A 16560-nucleotide genomic window follows, 5' to 3' on the forward strand; every position below is an offset into this window, starting at 1 on the left:
AATGGTGTGAATTCATCATTATAAAGAATAGCTTAATGCATGTGCAAATTTCAATTATGTATGTTTCTTCCTCAAGATTTACTTCTGATTTTTATGTAGGCTATTCATTTTCTTCTATTGACAAATTCTATTCTGTGCATGTAAATAATGATTTCTATGCATTAAATATATCCAGATTCAACGTGTAAACATATATTTCTCAAATTTTCCTGATAGTTTGACTATTAGCATGACTGCTAGGGCCAAATATCATAAGTGATAAACAATCTTTAGGAAAAATGGTGGATAATTATGATCCATCTTAAATGGTTAATATTTCTGATTAATTTTGCAGACCTACCCTGTCCTCTGCCCAAGTTTTGTTAAAAAATATACAATGAAATTTATTTAAAAATGTATGGGATCTAGAAAAATTCCTGTTTTACTCAAAACTGGGCTAGAAGGGTATAGAAATTATTAAGTTTTTCTTTAGGATAGTTAATAATTAAAAAATGAATAAAAACCAATAAGACCTAGTATTATCCAAGTTTTAAATAAAAGGGTATTCCATAGAGATCCTTAACCTTAAAATCACTACAATCTGTGCTTACAGAATTTTTTAGCCAATTTATAGAGATTGATTTGACCTAGAGTAAACAGAATTTGCTAGACAAAGGATAGTCCTACTGAAGATCATCATCATTTCAATTTTCACTTTCAGATCACTTTTTTCTCTTTTTGTTTTATAAAAATAAATATATTCTAAATTTGTTTATATTATTATATCTGTTCTTAATGAATATATGCATATACTTAAAGGAAGGTAAATATGGAAATTATATTACCTCTAAATGTATCTAGGTTTGTGTAAATGCATCAAACAGCTTGCATCTAGTCTACAAGAGATGCATGAACATGCAAAGGACAGCAAGAATACGCACCTAAGTTTTAGACTGATGCTGAGCTATTTCACACACACACACACATACACACACACACACACACATGCTTAACAATTGTTAATGATTGATCACCCTGGTTTTGCTTTTGTTTTAAAATTATTTAAAGGACTACTTGCAAAGGCCATCTTCTTTCTATCTGTATTAAATGTGGTTGACAAAAACAGGAGATGAATTGATAAAAGAAATTCCATTTGAGAAATCTAGTCTAATAGTATAATCAACAACGTTTTAAAACAAAAAAGAGTGTTTGTGATATTGAAGAAACTGGGGGTTGTTTCTTATGAGAATATTTTCCTTAGAAATTGTAGTTTAGGGAGAAATTTAGGAGTTTGGTAAGGTGCTGTCCTCTCTGAGATTTAAAAAAAACTTATTTGGTAAATCTTTAGAACTCTCTTTTTTCTATTTTTTATTTCAGGACTGCTTTCTCATTCCATTTCTCTTTTACAAATCCCGTTAGGAGGGTTAGTTTTTTGGTGTCTTTTACACCTAGTCACAGCAGTTACTTTTCTAGTTTCTAGTTTCCCAGAAAAAAATTTTTGTCCTTAAAATAGCTTAAGAAATAGAATTATATTGGTATGATGACTGAGCTTTAAGTCACTGAGAAATGTATTGCATAAGGTTTTTTTTTTTTGTTTTGTTTTGTTTTTTGGTGTTCATTCAAAAGTAACCAGAATGACAAAGATATCGCATTTTAGCCAGTCTGTCTCCTCATTAGTTACTATCACTTCCAAAATACACAGGTTGACATTCAATTTGTATATGATCATATGGATAGAAATGCTTCCTTTGAGGCAGAAAAGTATATTTGTATTATGTAAGATTTTGAAAATGCAGTTCACCATGATCATATTACCTTTTAAAAAAAATAATAAAAAATAAAAAAAATCTTAGCATATTAATTAATCTTAGCATATGTAATTAATTACAGACAACAGCATGGTATCATTGTCTATTTTCCTGGACCTCAGTATTAGTATAAAATAATTTTAAATTTTAAGAATGTCACTTCTATTTCATCCAAGGTATTTAAATAAAGAATAATTACTTTCTTTGCTTCTTTGATAATGATTCTTTCCCCCAAACTTCTAAAGGTAAAGCCAAGGCAGTATTTTAATTATATGTTCCCCAGTGCTTCCCTCTTTCAACTTACATGGAAGTTATTAGTGCCATATGCTCATAGCTTTTCCAGGGATGATTTTAATAATGTATTTATTAAGAATCAAAGGGAAAATGACAATAACAAACCCCTACAATCAATGCTATAGCAATTGGATGTTGGTTAAAAAAAGAAAGTGAAACTCTGGGCCTTGGATGATTTAGAAGCATTTTTTCCCCCTCTTCCTTTTCCCCTCCTCCCAATAGCTAAAAATAATGAGAATTTACCATATGAAATTATTGGTCATTTATGCAAAGAATCCTAGTATGATCAGGTACTATTTACCAACAGTTAAATTATTACAAAGTAAGTTACAGTTAAATTTAGTTAACTATAAAATAAATATTTATGTCAAATTGGAAACCACATGATCACAAAACATGAAAAGAAATCAATTACTTTTTTTTTTTTTTGATCTATCACCAAACTCTAATTAGGAAGCCACACCTGGGCAAATGGGATATTGCTTTCTATGACCATTTCCCAAATGTGATTATACAAAGTTACATATCCATGCTGAATTATTTACCAGTGTGTAGCGAGTCTGCAGTGGGCCAGTGTATTTGGCAAGTAATTGAAGGAAGAATTATGCAGTGTGATTAAAATTCCAAGTAAGAAGCATAAACATAAAATGTGTTCATAATCTGAAGAGTTGTCATTTGTGAAGTTAGGAGAATCAGAAGGGAGAAAGAAGAGAGAATATCTTCCATTTTAGAAATGCTGAGGCACAAAACATAGTTGCTTCTATAGTACGTTCATACATGATATCCCTTCTCCTGTATGTGTATCATGTGTAAACGTAAAGTCTGTATGCTGCTCATTATTCGTCTCTGGTGTCCAATGAGTATGACCCCAATTCTTCTAATATCACTGTGAGAAAAAGGAAAAAAAAAACAGGCCTAGTGATCTTAGGTGCATAAGAGAATTGGAGCATTTGCTAATCAAAGATGACTGATAAAAACAAAATGGAAACTTTAGAAAAAGTCAAGAAACAAATGAAGAAAACTTAGTGGCAAGTATATACATCAGAATATTCAAATTCAGATACTTGCATATTATAATTATACTTTTTAGAAATGGAGTTCAGATATTCCAAGAAGTACAATTTAAGTAATTATGCAAATCTTATATGTCTCAATAGGGTATGAAAATCCAGAGACAAGGTCTCTGGAACCTTGTAAAGTTTAATAAACAAAGAATCAATTCATATAGATAACTCCAATAATTTCCCCATGTGAAGCTTTTGACTTATTTAAATTATATGAATTTCTAGATTTTTCCATTGCTCTTAAAGTGGTAAAGCATTTTCTCTCTTCATGCTGACATTGACTCATTAATGGATTACTTTGGGGGAACAGCCATTCAACAAGTTCCTAATTCACTTAATAATATTATCATTTAGCCCTATAACATCTTGCCTATAAGGAATGCATTAGAGATTTTTGCCATATGCTTTGCTAAAGTCTAAATACATTATATCTATATTATTTCCCTAACCCACTGTTTCCTTTTAATCTTAAACTAATCACATCCTCCCCCAACTTTCTCTCTTTATTTTTGGTAGAAAGATCTCTTGATTAGATTCATACAAGTCCAAGAAAACATGGTTTAAAATTAATTTTTCTCAATTAATAAGTAATTTTTGTCTTTCTCTTTATCCCTCAAGAAGAAAAGAAAAACAAAATCCTTTTAAGAAATAAATTGTTTTTGAAATGATTCAGGCTAATTCCAGTAGACTTATGATTGAAGAGAGAGGACTATGGAGACTGAATGTGTATCACAACATTTCATCTTTTTTGTCTTTGTTTTTGTTTTTTGCTTGCTTGTTTTTTCTCTCTCACTTTTTCCCCCTTTTGATATGATTTTTTCTTGTGTAGCATGGTAAATGTGGAAATATAATTAGAGGAATCAACTGTGTTTGATTTATATTGGATACTTGCTGTCTTGGGGAGGGGAGAGGGAGAGCATGAAGGAGAGAGAAAAATATCTAAAACTAGATTTTGCAAGGGTGAATGTTGAAAACCATCTTTGCATGTATTTTGAAAAATAAAAAGCTATTGTAAAAAAGAAATTGTTTTTATTGGTTATTTCTGGTACACTTCATTTTTGGTGAAGAGCTCATAATTTTTATATTTAAATTGTGATCCAGAAGTATAAATTTTCTTTTTCATACACTTTCTCTTAGCCAATTGTTCAATGTCCAAATCTGTACTTTTTTCTGAAACCCTAATGTCTAACTGGCAGTTGTTATACCAACTCTACTTGTATTCCTCTTAAACTCCTTAGTTATCTTGCCCAGAAATTCCTAACCTTTAGCTATGATTTCTAGAAACTTTTTTGGAATGCATTGGAATCCACATAAATCACCTCAAGTAGGTAGTACTCAACATATTTGGTAAATCTTGGAAAACTCTTCATTACATCCTGTATTCATATTCCAAGAAAATCGCAGATGTTTCTGTTGTTCATGTCAAGTCTTCAAATGGCTGTCTCACCTGTTTATAGATGCAGGACCGTGTTCTTTGAACGCAAGACACTACTTCCTTGAGATATTGTCCCTCTGACCTCTCTAAAGAAGTTTCATACTTGTTAAACAGTTTTAAACATTCAGTATTCTTTTCCCTTCCTTTCTTTCTGTCTTACATTCTCCCACCTTTCATAATCCTGATAAAGATGAGAATTTCTCTCTTTATACCCCTTTTCTTGTCGATATCTTCCTTGATGCCCTTATTTCATTCTTTCAAGAAACACTTCATTCTCCTTAGTTTACTATTCTTATGGCTAATTTCCCTAGAGGCTATAAATGCTTCTGTATGGCCATTTCACTTTCTCCTCTAAGATGGATACAATTTGCATTTTATGCAAACATAGGCATTAGATGGTACTAGCAGAAACACAGACACAGCACATTCTCTGCAGTATCCTTCATTATTTGTTTTGTTCTTCATATTTACTTGAAATAAGAACAATTATCTATTAAGATTTAATATACATTCAGATAGTTGAGATAGTTACTATACTTAAAAAAAGACAGGATAAAAGCAGAAACAATGAAAAATAATTGAATATAATACAAAGGTAGAACTTTAATTTAATGAAACTATATTTTGTATGTATATGTTTGTAAATATATGTATATATATATATATATATATATATATACTCTATATGATGTTGATAAATAAGAAAGAATTGATTGGAATTGGTTATATTGTATGACTAATATTTGATCCAAATAACTAAATGGTATGAGTTCTGTAAGTTATGCATAACATATTTTTCAGAAAGAAGCAATTATGGCAATTATTTTTTTTATTTTTAATTAAAGCTTTTTATTTTCAAAATATATGTATGGATATTTTTTAACATTCACCCTTGTAAAACCCCATGTTGCAATTTTTTCCCTCCCTTTCTCTCACCCCCTTCCCTAAAGGCAAGTAATCAAATATATGTTAAACATGTGGAATTCTTCTATACATATTTCCACAATTATTATGCTGCACAAGGAAAATCAGGAAAAAAAGAAAAAATGAGAAAAAAAACAAAATGCAAGCAAACAATAACAAAAAGAGTGAAAATACTATGTTGTGATCCACACTCAGTTCCCTCAGTCCTCTCTCTGGGTGTAGATGGCTCTCTCCATCACAAGACTATTGGAACTGGCCTGAATCACCTCATTGATAGCAATTATTTTAAATAACCCCATGATGATTGAGAGAAAAATGTAGCCTTGGGAATCTATACTTGCTCAATATTGAGACTTCAGTATTACCTATTGCTCTTCAAAGTATTATAGAATGGCTAATTTCTACTTGGAGGCTTTCCAGAGGAAAGGATAGAGACTTGCAAATGTCATTTTAACTGTTGAAATGACAATTACAGCCACAGTGAACTAGAAATAGCATACAATTGTATAGAACTATAGCACAGCAAATAAATATGGTAGTAAGAATAGTGTCACTTACTCAATGCTCATTCTTGAAATTAAATCCAAGGTTGTAAACCCTGCTGCCATAAAGTTATTTTTATATTGGCCCATTTTAATTGAATCCAGCCAGTCACTGACTGAAATAAACAAAGGATATTCTGGGAGTTCACCAGGTGAATCTGGCATTCTGTAAAAACAAATAATAAAAAAAAAAAACAAGCAAATTATTTGAATCAGGTGAAGCAAGCTTTACTTTACTTTTACTTTTTGCTGGTTTTTTTTTTAATGCTACTAAATTTAGTAGTTTCTTTGTTTTTTTTTTTTAAAGGGACAACTTGCTCAGGGTCACATAGCTAGTAAGTGTTAAGGATCTGAGGTTGGATTTAAACTCAGGTCGTCCTGAATCCAGGGACATTGCTCTATCTACTGTGCCATCTGGCTGCTACTATACCTTTCTCTTTAAATTTTAATTAGAAATGATGTCAGAGGTCTTGTGCTTGAGTATTGGCACTGCCACTTCTTATCTGTGCAAACTTGGGCATTCTGTTTCCTATCTCTGAGTCTCATTTTCCTCATCTATTAAGTAGGAATGATACTTGCCTATGCATTTATGTGAGATTCAAATAATATGAAGTACAATATGAATGTGAATTTTCATGACTATTAATAAAAATCTTTCTCTCCAAACTCCGTATTTTAATCCTTTTCCCTTCTCAAATTACTCTATTTTTCTTAGGCCAAACATAAATTATTGTTATAAAATTTTTTTGTATGTTTACTTCCACCATTGTCGCTAACCTACCTTACACTGTGTAACAATATACCCTGAAAAAACTTCACATTCCATAAACATTTATTCTCGTTATTTCAAAGTATATGTGTAAACTTTTAAAAGTCTGTTCTGCCCAATGGAAGTTTAATTAGTCATAGGCTTGATGTAAAATGCTTTACTACATTGTTTTGTACTCTTTGCTTTCCTACATCTTTATTCCTTTTACATATTAATACTTATCTTCTTCCTTTTGCTGCTGTCTGCTAGATAAATACCATTCAAAATTTTTCATCTAGTCAAAAAGTACTCTCTTCAAAGTTACAAGTGATTTCTTAATTGTCAAATATGATGACCTTGTTTTAATTGTTATCCTTCTTGATCTTTCTGAAGTATTTGATGCTGTTAACCACAATTTCCCCCCTGGATTCTTCTTTCTCTTTTTTTCAGGTCACTGTTCTCTTGATTTTACTCCACAGTTCCCTGTGCTTATTCATCATTTGTATCATGCTTCCTAATTATGAGTGTACCCCAAGGTTCTGTCCTGACACCTCTTGTTTCTCTACACTTTCTCACTAGGTGACTTTATTAATTTCCAAGAGTTTAATTATCCTTTCCATGAAGATGATTCTCTTTTTTTCTTTCTCTCTCTCTCCTTCTTTCTCTCCTTCCCTCCCTTCCCCCCTCTCTCTCCCTTTTTCTTTTCTCCCTCTTTCCTTACCTTCTTTCCTCCCTCTCTCTCTTTCTTTCTCCCTCCCTCTCTTTCTCTTTCTTTCATTCTCTCCACCTCTTCTCCTCCCCCCTCCCCCCCAGTCAGTCATCTTGGACACTTTAAACTCATTAATCTGAAACATCTCAAACTCAACATGTCTGTGCTACTAGGAAAACATAATATGGTAATAAGTATTAATAATACACCAAGAGTAATAAATAATACAAACATAAATACATATACATATTTACAATAGAGCTCTAAGAAGTATCCTAACCTGTTATGTCAATAAAAATCATTTTAAAAAGTGTTTTTAAAAAAATCTATATTTCAGGGTAAACAAGACCTTTCCCTTTGGGAATGATTTGCCTCTTGAATGGTAGTCTCTCACTGAGCAAGGTAAATGAATCAATTCATTTATTCAACTGGTTTGCATGTTTATTCTCTGTAAGGCTCTATTAGATGTTGCAGAGGATGGGAAAATTATATATAGTTTTTGCCCTCAAGGAGTATAGACTCTAAGTAGAAATTTCTCTTCCATTCCCTTTGGGATTAAAAATGACAAAGTTTAAAAAAATGGAATAGATCAGATGACTAGAGCAATGTCCATTTCCCCCTCCTATTAAATGATACTAGAAATCTTCTTGGCTTATAATCACTCAATATGAAGGATGTGAGGAAACTTATTTCTGGGAGAAATCATGATGACTTTTAAGGGAAATGCCTTGGATTCACTGTGCTGTAATATGTGCAAAAATTCTATAACTGGTTTTTATTAACTAACCATGGGTGAAAGAGATTCTTTGAATAAATTTTGGAGGTATTCACAAGGACCTGTCATTACTAGCAATCTTCTCTTTAGTCATTCTTGGGGGAGATTGTTAATTCTTGCTCATGGTGCTAGATGAGAAACCATGTTATAAGGTATAAATATAGTATTTTCATCTTGTTGTTTGTTTTGCTTGTTCTTCTTCTTTGATCTGATTTTTCTTGCATAGCATGATGAATATGGAAATATGTTTAGAAGAATTACATATTTTAACCTATGTCAGATTGTTTGCTGTCTTGGGGACATGGGAGTGGGGAGAAAAAGGGAGAAAAATTTGGAATACAAGATTTTGCAGATGAATGTTGAAAACTATCTATATATTTGGAAAAATAAAATACTATTTAAAAATTAATTGGCATGGATTAAATGATACTGAAGTATTTGTTGAAGGCCCCTAAGAGGGAGAAATATACAGAGGTCCCAAATCAATGGAAGTAGAGAAAAGATATCCTAAACCTCTAAGGGTTAGCTCCCAGAACACTAAGAAGGGAGATATAGCTAGCTTGACCCTGAGAGTTAGAATACATTAATTACATTTATATTTAGCATTGGTATTTCTTTTTTACTCTCAATAAGTATTATCTAACAAGCAATACTATTAATAGTTATATCACACAAAATAAAAGATTCTCCCACTGTAAATTAGACACATTAGGTATATCATCTCATGTTTTCCTGATTCTTAGAATGACTACTTATGAACACTGCTTATGTCACTGAATTACTACGTCACTGATCAATGGTCAGCTCTTCTACTTTACTGTCTAACATCAACAAAGCATTACCTTCTTTGTCTATTAATGTAAATAAACCTTCACATGTCAGAAAATTATGTGTCATAATTTAGAAAAAGTAATTGTTTTCATTCTTTCCCTATCCTTTCCCAAGAAGTTTGGTGATGTTAGGTAATAAGATTAAAAAAATCTGATTCTGTCATTTCCTCTGCAAACATTTTTACTTCTGTACCAATCAATAAACTTTTATTAAATACCTACTATGTCCTAGACATTAAGCTAGATCTGCAACTTTTCTCTTCAGAAAAAATGATGGAATACTTATGGAAATTATACAATTTAGTATAATTGTTTGGTGAATGACATGAAATTTTCCAATTTTTTGTTTTTAGTTAGAAAGGTCACTAAAGAATATATTATTCACTAAACCATTCAACTAAGCTCTTTCCCTGAAAAAGGAGCCATAAATTGTTTCCAGAGTATTACTACATAATAATTTCTTTTTTTCTTCACAAAATGGTATATTATTATCCTTCTAGTAAACTTGTTACTTTTTAGTTACTTTCTATGTCATTGACAGGAAATTTAATAAGGTATTCTCATTGTTTAGAGCAACTCATGCTTTATCTTCTAATTAGCTGGGAAATGCCAGTGGCTAGAGCCTGACATCGTCACCTCCGGATAAATCATCTGGAATATTACCTAGCAAACAATAAATGTCCTTTCTTATATAGAACGATAAATTCAGCCTGTCTTTTAATGAGCATATAGATATCTCTGTTATTTGGACAGTGGCAGCTGTCCACCAGTGAGAAGTGCCTTTATTAAAACAACAAAAAACAAAAAACTGTAGCACAAGAATGTTCATGATGCAGAATGGCAGAATGTTGGGCAACTTGTCTGCGGGATTTTTTCTTAATAAAAATGAAGAGGGGTGTAATGTTAGGTTTAGAAAACCTATCAAGTGGGGCAAATTTTCTTAAGCAAAATGAACAATAAACATACATCCCTATTCTTATCAGGGGCAATTCAGACACAGTATGAACAAGCAGAGCTTACTTAGCCAGGAAGCTCTTAACTTAATGGGTATCTGCACTTAAAGTAGTACCATTTTTGACACTAAAAGGTTTTTAGATATATTGTCAATAAGCTTCTAAAACTTCCATGAATAAAAGCAAAAGTTTCCATTCTTATATGTTTTCTGTAGCTCATTGTTATCATATAACTATAAATTCTAAAGGAAACTTTAAAATGCTAAAAATGAAAGACAAGTTTACTTGTATTCAGAGGCAGAATATCTCTAAATGCCTAGCTATTAGTTCTTTAAAATAACCTTTTAAATTAAAACAAAGCAGAAAGTAACCCCAACATAATAGTATACATCATAGTATATATGAGATATATAGCAGAAAATATTTTGAGAGTACTAGATATAAATTCCTTAGTGACACAGTGCTGGTATGTAGAAAACTGCTGTGACAATCAACACTCAGTTTCTGAAAAATACTAAGAACAACAGAAAAGGATTTCTTTTGTTAGTTTCAGGGTAATAAGACTCAAGGATCCTACTGATGGCAAAAAAAAGTCAAAAAGATGCCCAACTTCAAATCTTACTTTGTTTCTGATTTTTCTATCAAGCAGAATGAAAGGCAAAATAGAAAAGATAGAATAAACAAGAATTAAAGACCCAGATCGATAAGAAAGCATTTCTTCTAAGAGCTTGGCTCCTCATGCTTGAATCCTTACAGTTCTCACAGATGGTATTAATCCATATCTGTCAATGATTATTCTTATAGCTTTGAAATAAATCTAAACCCTAATCGGGGACTGGTAAGATTCCCTGAAGTCATGATTTAGCTGCCTCATTGTTAACCCAGCTTTATTGCTGGTTCCATTCTGACCTTGTATAATAATACTAGTACTAGTACTTATATACTAGCCTAAGGAAAGGCAAGAGCTATTTTAGTGCTATCTATGTTTCTACATCTGTTCATGGATTCCAATGAGTCCTAGTATCTTAAGCATTTCCTGCTGGAGTGAAATAAAGTCTTGTTTAATATCATATATCCATGTTGTATATGGAGTACCTTTGCTGGAGTTTATGGTTCTTTCAGTGACATTTGAAGAAACCTAGAGAAATATCTTGGATCCAAAGTCCAATCAAATCCAAGTCTTATTTTGGAGTGGAAATCTAGAGAAGTATCTTGGGTTCATGGTCAAGCCAAATCCAAGCCTCATTTTGGAGTACTCATTTTCTCTGAGTACTCCAGATCAAGGTAATGAAGCAGAAAGAGTGGGATCAATCAGTCATTTAGGTTGGATGTGGTTCATATGAATCCATGGCATATAAACCCATGGTTTCACATCTGGCTTCAGACTCTTGCTAGCTATGTGAGCCTGGATAAGTCACCTAACTTCTCTGAATTTTAATTTCCTCATGTGTAAGATAGAGATAATAAAAGTACCTATCTCATAGGGTTGTTGTAAGGATCAAATGAGATAATATTTGAAAAGTGCTTTGTATGGTTCCTGGCACATAGTAGTGCATAATAAATGAACCCATGGTTCATAGTTCATATGAAGCAACATGTGGGGCTTTTTTTTTTTATTTAGAATTTTAAATTTTGAAAACAATATACTTACATGTATCATCTTACTAGATTGTCACAGTCTTGCTAGGCAGGCACTATAGGTAGCAGTTAATATTACAGTAGGCAGAATATTGAACCTAGTGGTCAAGAAGACCCTCTGAGTTAAAATCTGACCTTGATCACTTCTTAGCTATATGAATCAAGGACAGTCACTTTACCCATATCTACCTCATTTTCCTTATCTGAAAAAATGGAAATAATAATAGTATCTGATCTCATAGGATTGCTGTGAAGAAAAAAAAAAGAATATTTGTAAAGCACTTGAAGGCAGCTAGATGGTACAATGGATAAGTACTAGACTTGGAGTTGGGAAGACTTAAATTTAAATACTATGTCAGAGAATTAGCTGTGAAACACAGTAGATAGAACACTGAGTCTGGAATCACAAGATCCAAGTTTCAAATCTGGCCTCAGACTCTTGCTAGCTATGTGAGCCTGGATAAGTCACTTAACTTCTCTGAATTTCAGTTTCTTATGTGTAAGATGGAGATAATAAAAACACCTATCTCATAGAGTTGTTTTAAGGATCAAATGAGATAATATTTGAAAAGTTCTGAGTATAGTTCCTGGCACATAGTAGTGCATATAAATACGTGTTCTTTCCCACTCATCTGTTTGAATTCCTCCCTTGCTTTTCCCCACTCCATTCCCCATAAGTCACTTAATCCTTCTCAGCCTTAGTTTGCTTAACTGTAAAATGGGGATAATAACAGCACCTTTCTTACATGGTTGCATGAACACATATATACATATATACACACATACATATTTATAAATTGCTTTGTAAACCTTAAAGCATTAGATAAATGTTAGATTTTATTATTATTATTTTTGCTGAGGCAATTGGGGTAAAGTGACTTGCTTAGGGTCACACAGCTAGGAAGTGTTAAATGTCTGAGGCCAGATTTTAACCCAGGTTCTTGTGACTTCAGGGCTAGTGCTGTATCCACTGCACTACCTAGCTGCCCCTTAGATGTTTATTATTACTATTATCATTCTAATTTATAAATGAAGAAACTGAGTCTTAGGTAAAGTAATTTGACAATATCCACACAGGTAGTTAATGCCAAAGATGGAATTTGAACCCATGCTTTACTGATTTCAAGTCCAATGCCTAATGAACAATTCCCATAGAAGTTAAAAGATTTCACTAAATTCACTGTTTATTAATGACAGAACTGATAGGAAATTATGGGTTTTCTGACCCAGTTCTTTCCCTCCATACTAACTATATTCTTATATTATATAACATAGTACCTTTATTAACATTATTATAACTTTCAAGAGTTTATAAGTAATGCTTACTATACCTGATATTGGATAATTTTTCATTAGAACATTGTGTCTTCCATACTCTAAAAGTGGTATGGAGTAAGCCAAGTCTTAGCAAACTTAAACATTGAAAGAGAGTTAAAGAAACTGTAGCGATTTATCCCAGTAATGGGGAACAGCCAACTGATGATTATTTTAAAATTAGATTTACTAAGGTCACTTTGGCAGTTCTAAGTTTATGATCCAATCTTTATATACTTACTTTTTCTTAGTTGGTTTTTTTTTTGATGAAAGAAAAATCTGCAGTTCTCTATAAATTTATTACTCTTTTATTTGCCTTGGAAGATTGAGCGATTTTATTCAGATACTTTTATTTCTCCTTTGATAATTTCTGAATTCCATTCAGCGATCAAATTTTTCAAAGCTCATTAGAAGTTTTTGATTGTTAAAGCACTCAACAGCTTTGTTGGGTGCTTGATTTGAGTTATATTTCACCCTTCAGTACCCTGTGATAGATGTAATTTGCAAATATTTCTCACCCAGGAAACAGGAAATTAAAAGTCTAGGATAGTGCAGATAATGGCAGGAGCAGGTTATTTTGTATATTTTGTACATGTGGCATTAAATTAGCTCAGGAACAACTTGATCCTCATCAAACAGAGAAAAAAGGGACAAGATGTTGCCAAGCATGGTACTATTTCCAGAGCTAGAGAATTTCTATATTAATTATTAATAGCAGTGATTAGGAATGATTTGCTTAAGTTAGATAATTTAATATCTAATTTAGAATAGGTCTAATTCTGCACTCCACTCAGGCAGAATACCTACTTAATAAGAATCATGGTAAACACTTCTTGGGAGAAAGGAAAGAAATCTTCAAATGACAAAAGAAGGCATTGGTAAATCAAGTGGATCAGTACTATAACTGTGGGTATAGAGAATATAGACATGGGCAAATTTTCATTTGCATTTGTCCATCTGTAAGCAAAGGATATTTCATATAGGAAAGAAAATCCAAATGACCAACTTAGGCAGTATTGGATTTCACAAAGCAAAATGAATATTCTCTTTACAATTAGGTATCAATACAAGCAAATTATAAATGGCGAATGATTCCCATTTCATAATACTTTGGCAACTTTTAACTGTCATCCCTCTCCTCAATTACTTCAACTATAAAATGAGGATAATGATAGTACTTATCTCCCAGGGTTGTTGTGAGGATCAAATACGATAATATTTGTAAAATAATTAGCACAACACCAGGAACATAGAAGATGCTGAATAAATGCTTATTCCTCCCCTCCACCTGAAACTTTTCCCAGATTAAAGACCTCTAATTTCATCAATTAATCCACATATGATATGATTTTGAGGCACATACTAGTTACCCTCCTATAGAAACTTCTCAGCTCATCAATGTCCTCATTAAGAGAGAGTTCCCAGAATTAATCAGTGTTTCAGATATGTTCTGACCAAGGAAGAGTATTATGAGATTAACATTTCCCTTATTTTGGATATTATATCTCTTTTAATGTGTCTAAGATTAATCTTGAAGCAAATTTATTTTTTCAGATGAACACTGTTAAGCCATAGCTAATCATTTTATAACTGTGACATTGATATTTTGACCTACATATAAAACTATGTTTATTCTTAATAAATTTGATTTGATTGACTATATTTGATTGAGTCTTCTAACCTATTGATCTTTTCTGGATCTGGATTTTATTGTGGCATTCGCAAATTTGATGAGTGCCAACAAATACGAAATTGTGTATTTATCAGGCTATTAAGAAAAATAACAAGCTGCCCAGGGTCAAGTACAGATACTTGAGGTATGCTATTAGAGACCTCCTTCCAGACTGAAACTGATAAATCTTTATATCTGGGTGTTCAATCTCTTCTGAATTCACTTAAATCATGCTATCATCTAGCCCAGGGGCAGGGGATGTCCAGCCCATGGATCTTATAAGGGTTGTGAAATCATTTGCTAAGGCAAATGAAGGAGATGATGAGCTCAAAGTAAGATACAACAATCTTCTACTGACTGAGTCCTAAACTTGATAATTTTGTATGACCCATGAATGATGTTATAAATATCCAAGTGATTCTTAGCAGCCCATAAGATAACATGATAAATTTCTAACTTTTTTGTGAAATCTATTGTCCAGTAACTAGTAGCAAGTTCCACATATTTTTCAATGAATATTTATTGACTGAATGACTGAATATAATAGGGGCCAGTTGTATCTGCCACTTTAAATTTTTATTAGGATTCAGGGATAAATTCTTCAGATCAATAAAGCCCCACTAAGTCCCCAAATGCAGTTCGGGGAGAAAATGAATTATGAATTTTTAAAAATATTTTTTAAAGTCATGGACCATCTTTATGGTGAAGCCTATGGACTGCTCAGAATAATGTTTTGTGTCTTGCATTCATAATTAAAGTTTATGCTAGATATAAGTTAGCGCTGAAAAATAACCATCTGTTCTAGTCAATTCACTGTCATCATTATCAAGCTATCATTAATGGACAGGTAATGCCAAGGGCTCCAGGAACAGTAGCACCCACATCAGCCTTAGATTATTGGTCTTGATTCCGACTCACCTCTTAAAGCTTATCATTTAGGAAAACAGTGCTTTTGTAGAAGGGGCTGTCCATCCTCACCAACTGCCAGACAGCCATTTGGGAGAGGCAAGCTAATCCAGTTGAAGCAGCAAGGCATTCAGAAGAGAAATGTGAAAGCTTGCAATCACCTCAACCATGACTCCTAGCTACTGACCACCTGCCATTAATGAGCAGGTGCTACAGCTTCTGTCTTGTCAATATTCATATCTAATGAAGAGCCAGAAAAAAAAGTTCTTGATAACAAAATCATTGGTACTGTCAAATGGTTCAACATTAGAAACAGATATGGTTTTATCAATAAAAAAGTATTTTAAAAAGATGTATAAACCAGCTATTAATTTTTTTTTTTGTCCCAAATAGGATCTTTCAACTTGATTTTCTAATTAGTTGAGTCCTTTTCTATGTTTATTTCTCCCTTGAGAGCAGGGACTGTCTTGCTTTTTTATTTGTAACCCCAACACATAAGACAATGCTTTCTACATATTATGTGCTAATTAAACACTTTTTAAATCATTTATTAATTTATTTTCTGCCTTTAGTTATAATATTTTTTCTTCTCTTCTACCAGCGTCCTTCTACCTAGTTGAAGGCATTTTCAAGAAAGGCAGTATAGTATAATGGGAAGATCATTGGTAGAGGAATTACTAGAAATTATGAAACCTAAGGCACATTTAATTGTGAGGGTGGGCTTGGGTTTGGTTGAAGAACATATCCTAGTCTGTTGAAATCATACCAGAAGAAGGGATGCTTTTAGCATGATCAATAACTCCTAGCTCTCCAATCTCTGGGAGGAGGCAGGGGAAGAAAATAAGTAAGGGTAACAACAGTAGAAGCTAGGCTCTAAGAGATAGATGGGATCTTTATGGGTAAGATTATGATGCATGGGCACCACTGGCTAGATGATTACTGTTCTATATAACTATTGGAGGTTGTCTC

The 16560-nt window shown here is 32.5% G+C and overlaps 1 protein-coding gene across 3 annotated transcripts in view; it reads right to left on the reverse strand.

The window, feature by feature from the left end:
- Positions 1 to 1406: 1406 nt before the first annotated feature.
- EPHA6 (EPH receptor A6) overlaps positions 1407 to 16560 on the reverse strand; it is a 745715-nt gene continuing 730561 nt past the window's right edge. For all 3 annotated transcript variants that reach the window (XM_031958889.1, XM_031958890.1, XM_031958891.1), the window contains 2 exons: positions 6063 to 6212; positions 1407 to 2967 (listed from right to left, as the gene is read on the reverse strand). In XM_031958889.1, coding sequence (XP_031814749.1) covers positions 2853 to 2967; positions 6063 to 6212 — 265 coding nt within the window. In that variant the 3' untranslated portion in view covers positions 1407 to 2852. The remainder of the gene's footprint in view (positions 2968 to 6062; positions 6213 to 16560) is intronic.

The sequence above is a fragment of the Sarcophilus harrisii genome, chromosome 3 (genome assembly GCF_902635505.1).
Source record: "Sarcophilus harrisii chromosome 3, mSarHar1.11, whole genome shotgun sequence".
NCBI lineage: Eukaryota > Metazoa > Chordata > Mammalia > Dasyuromorphia > Dasyuridae > Sarcophilus > Sarcophilus harrisii.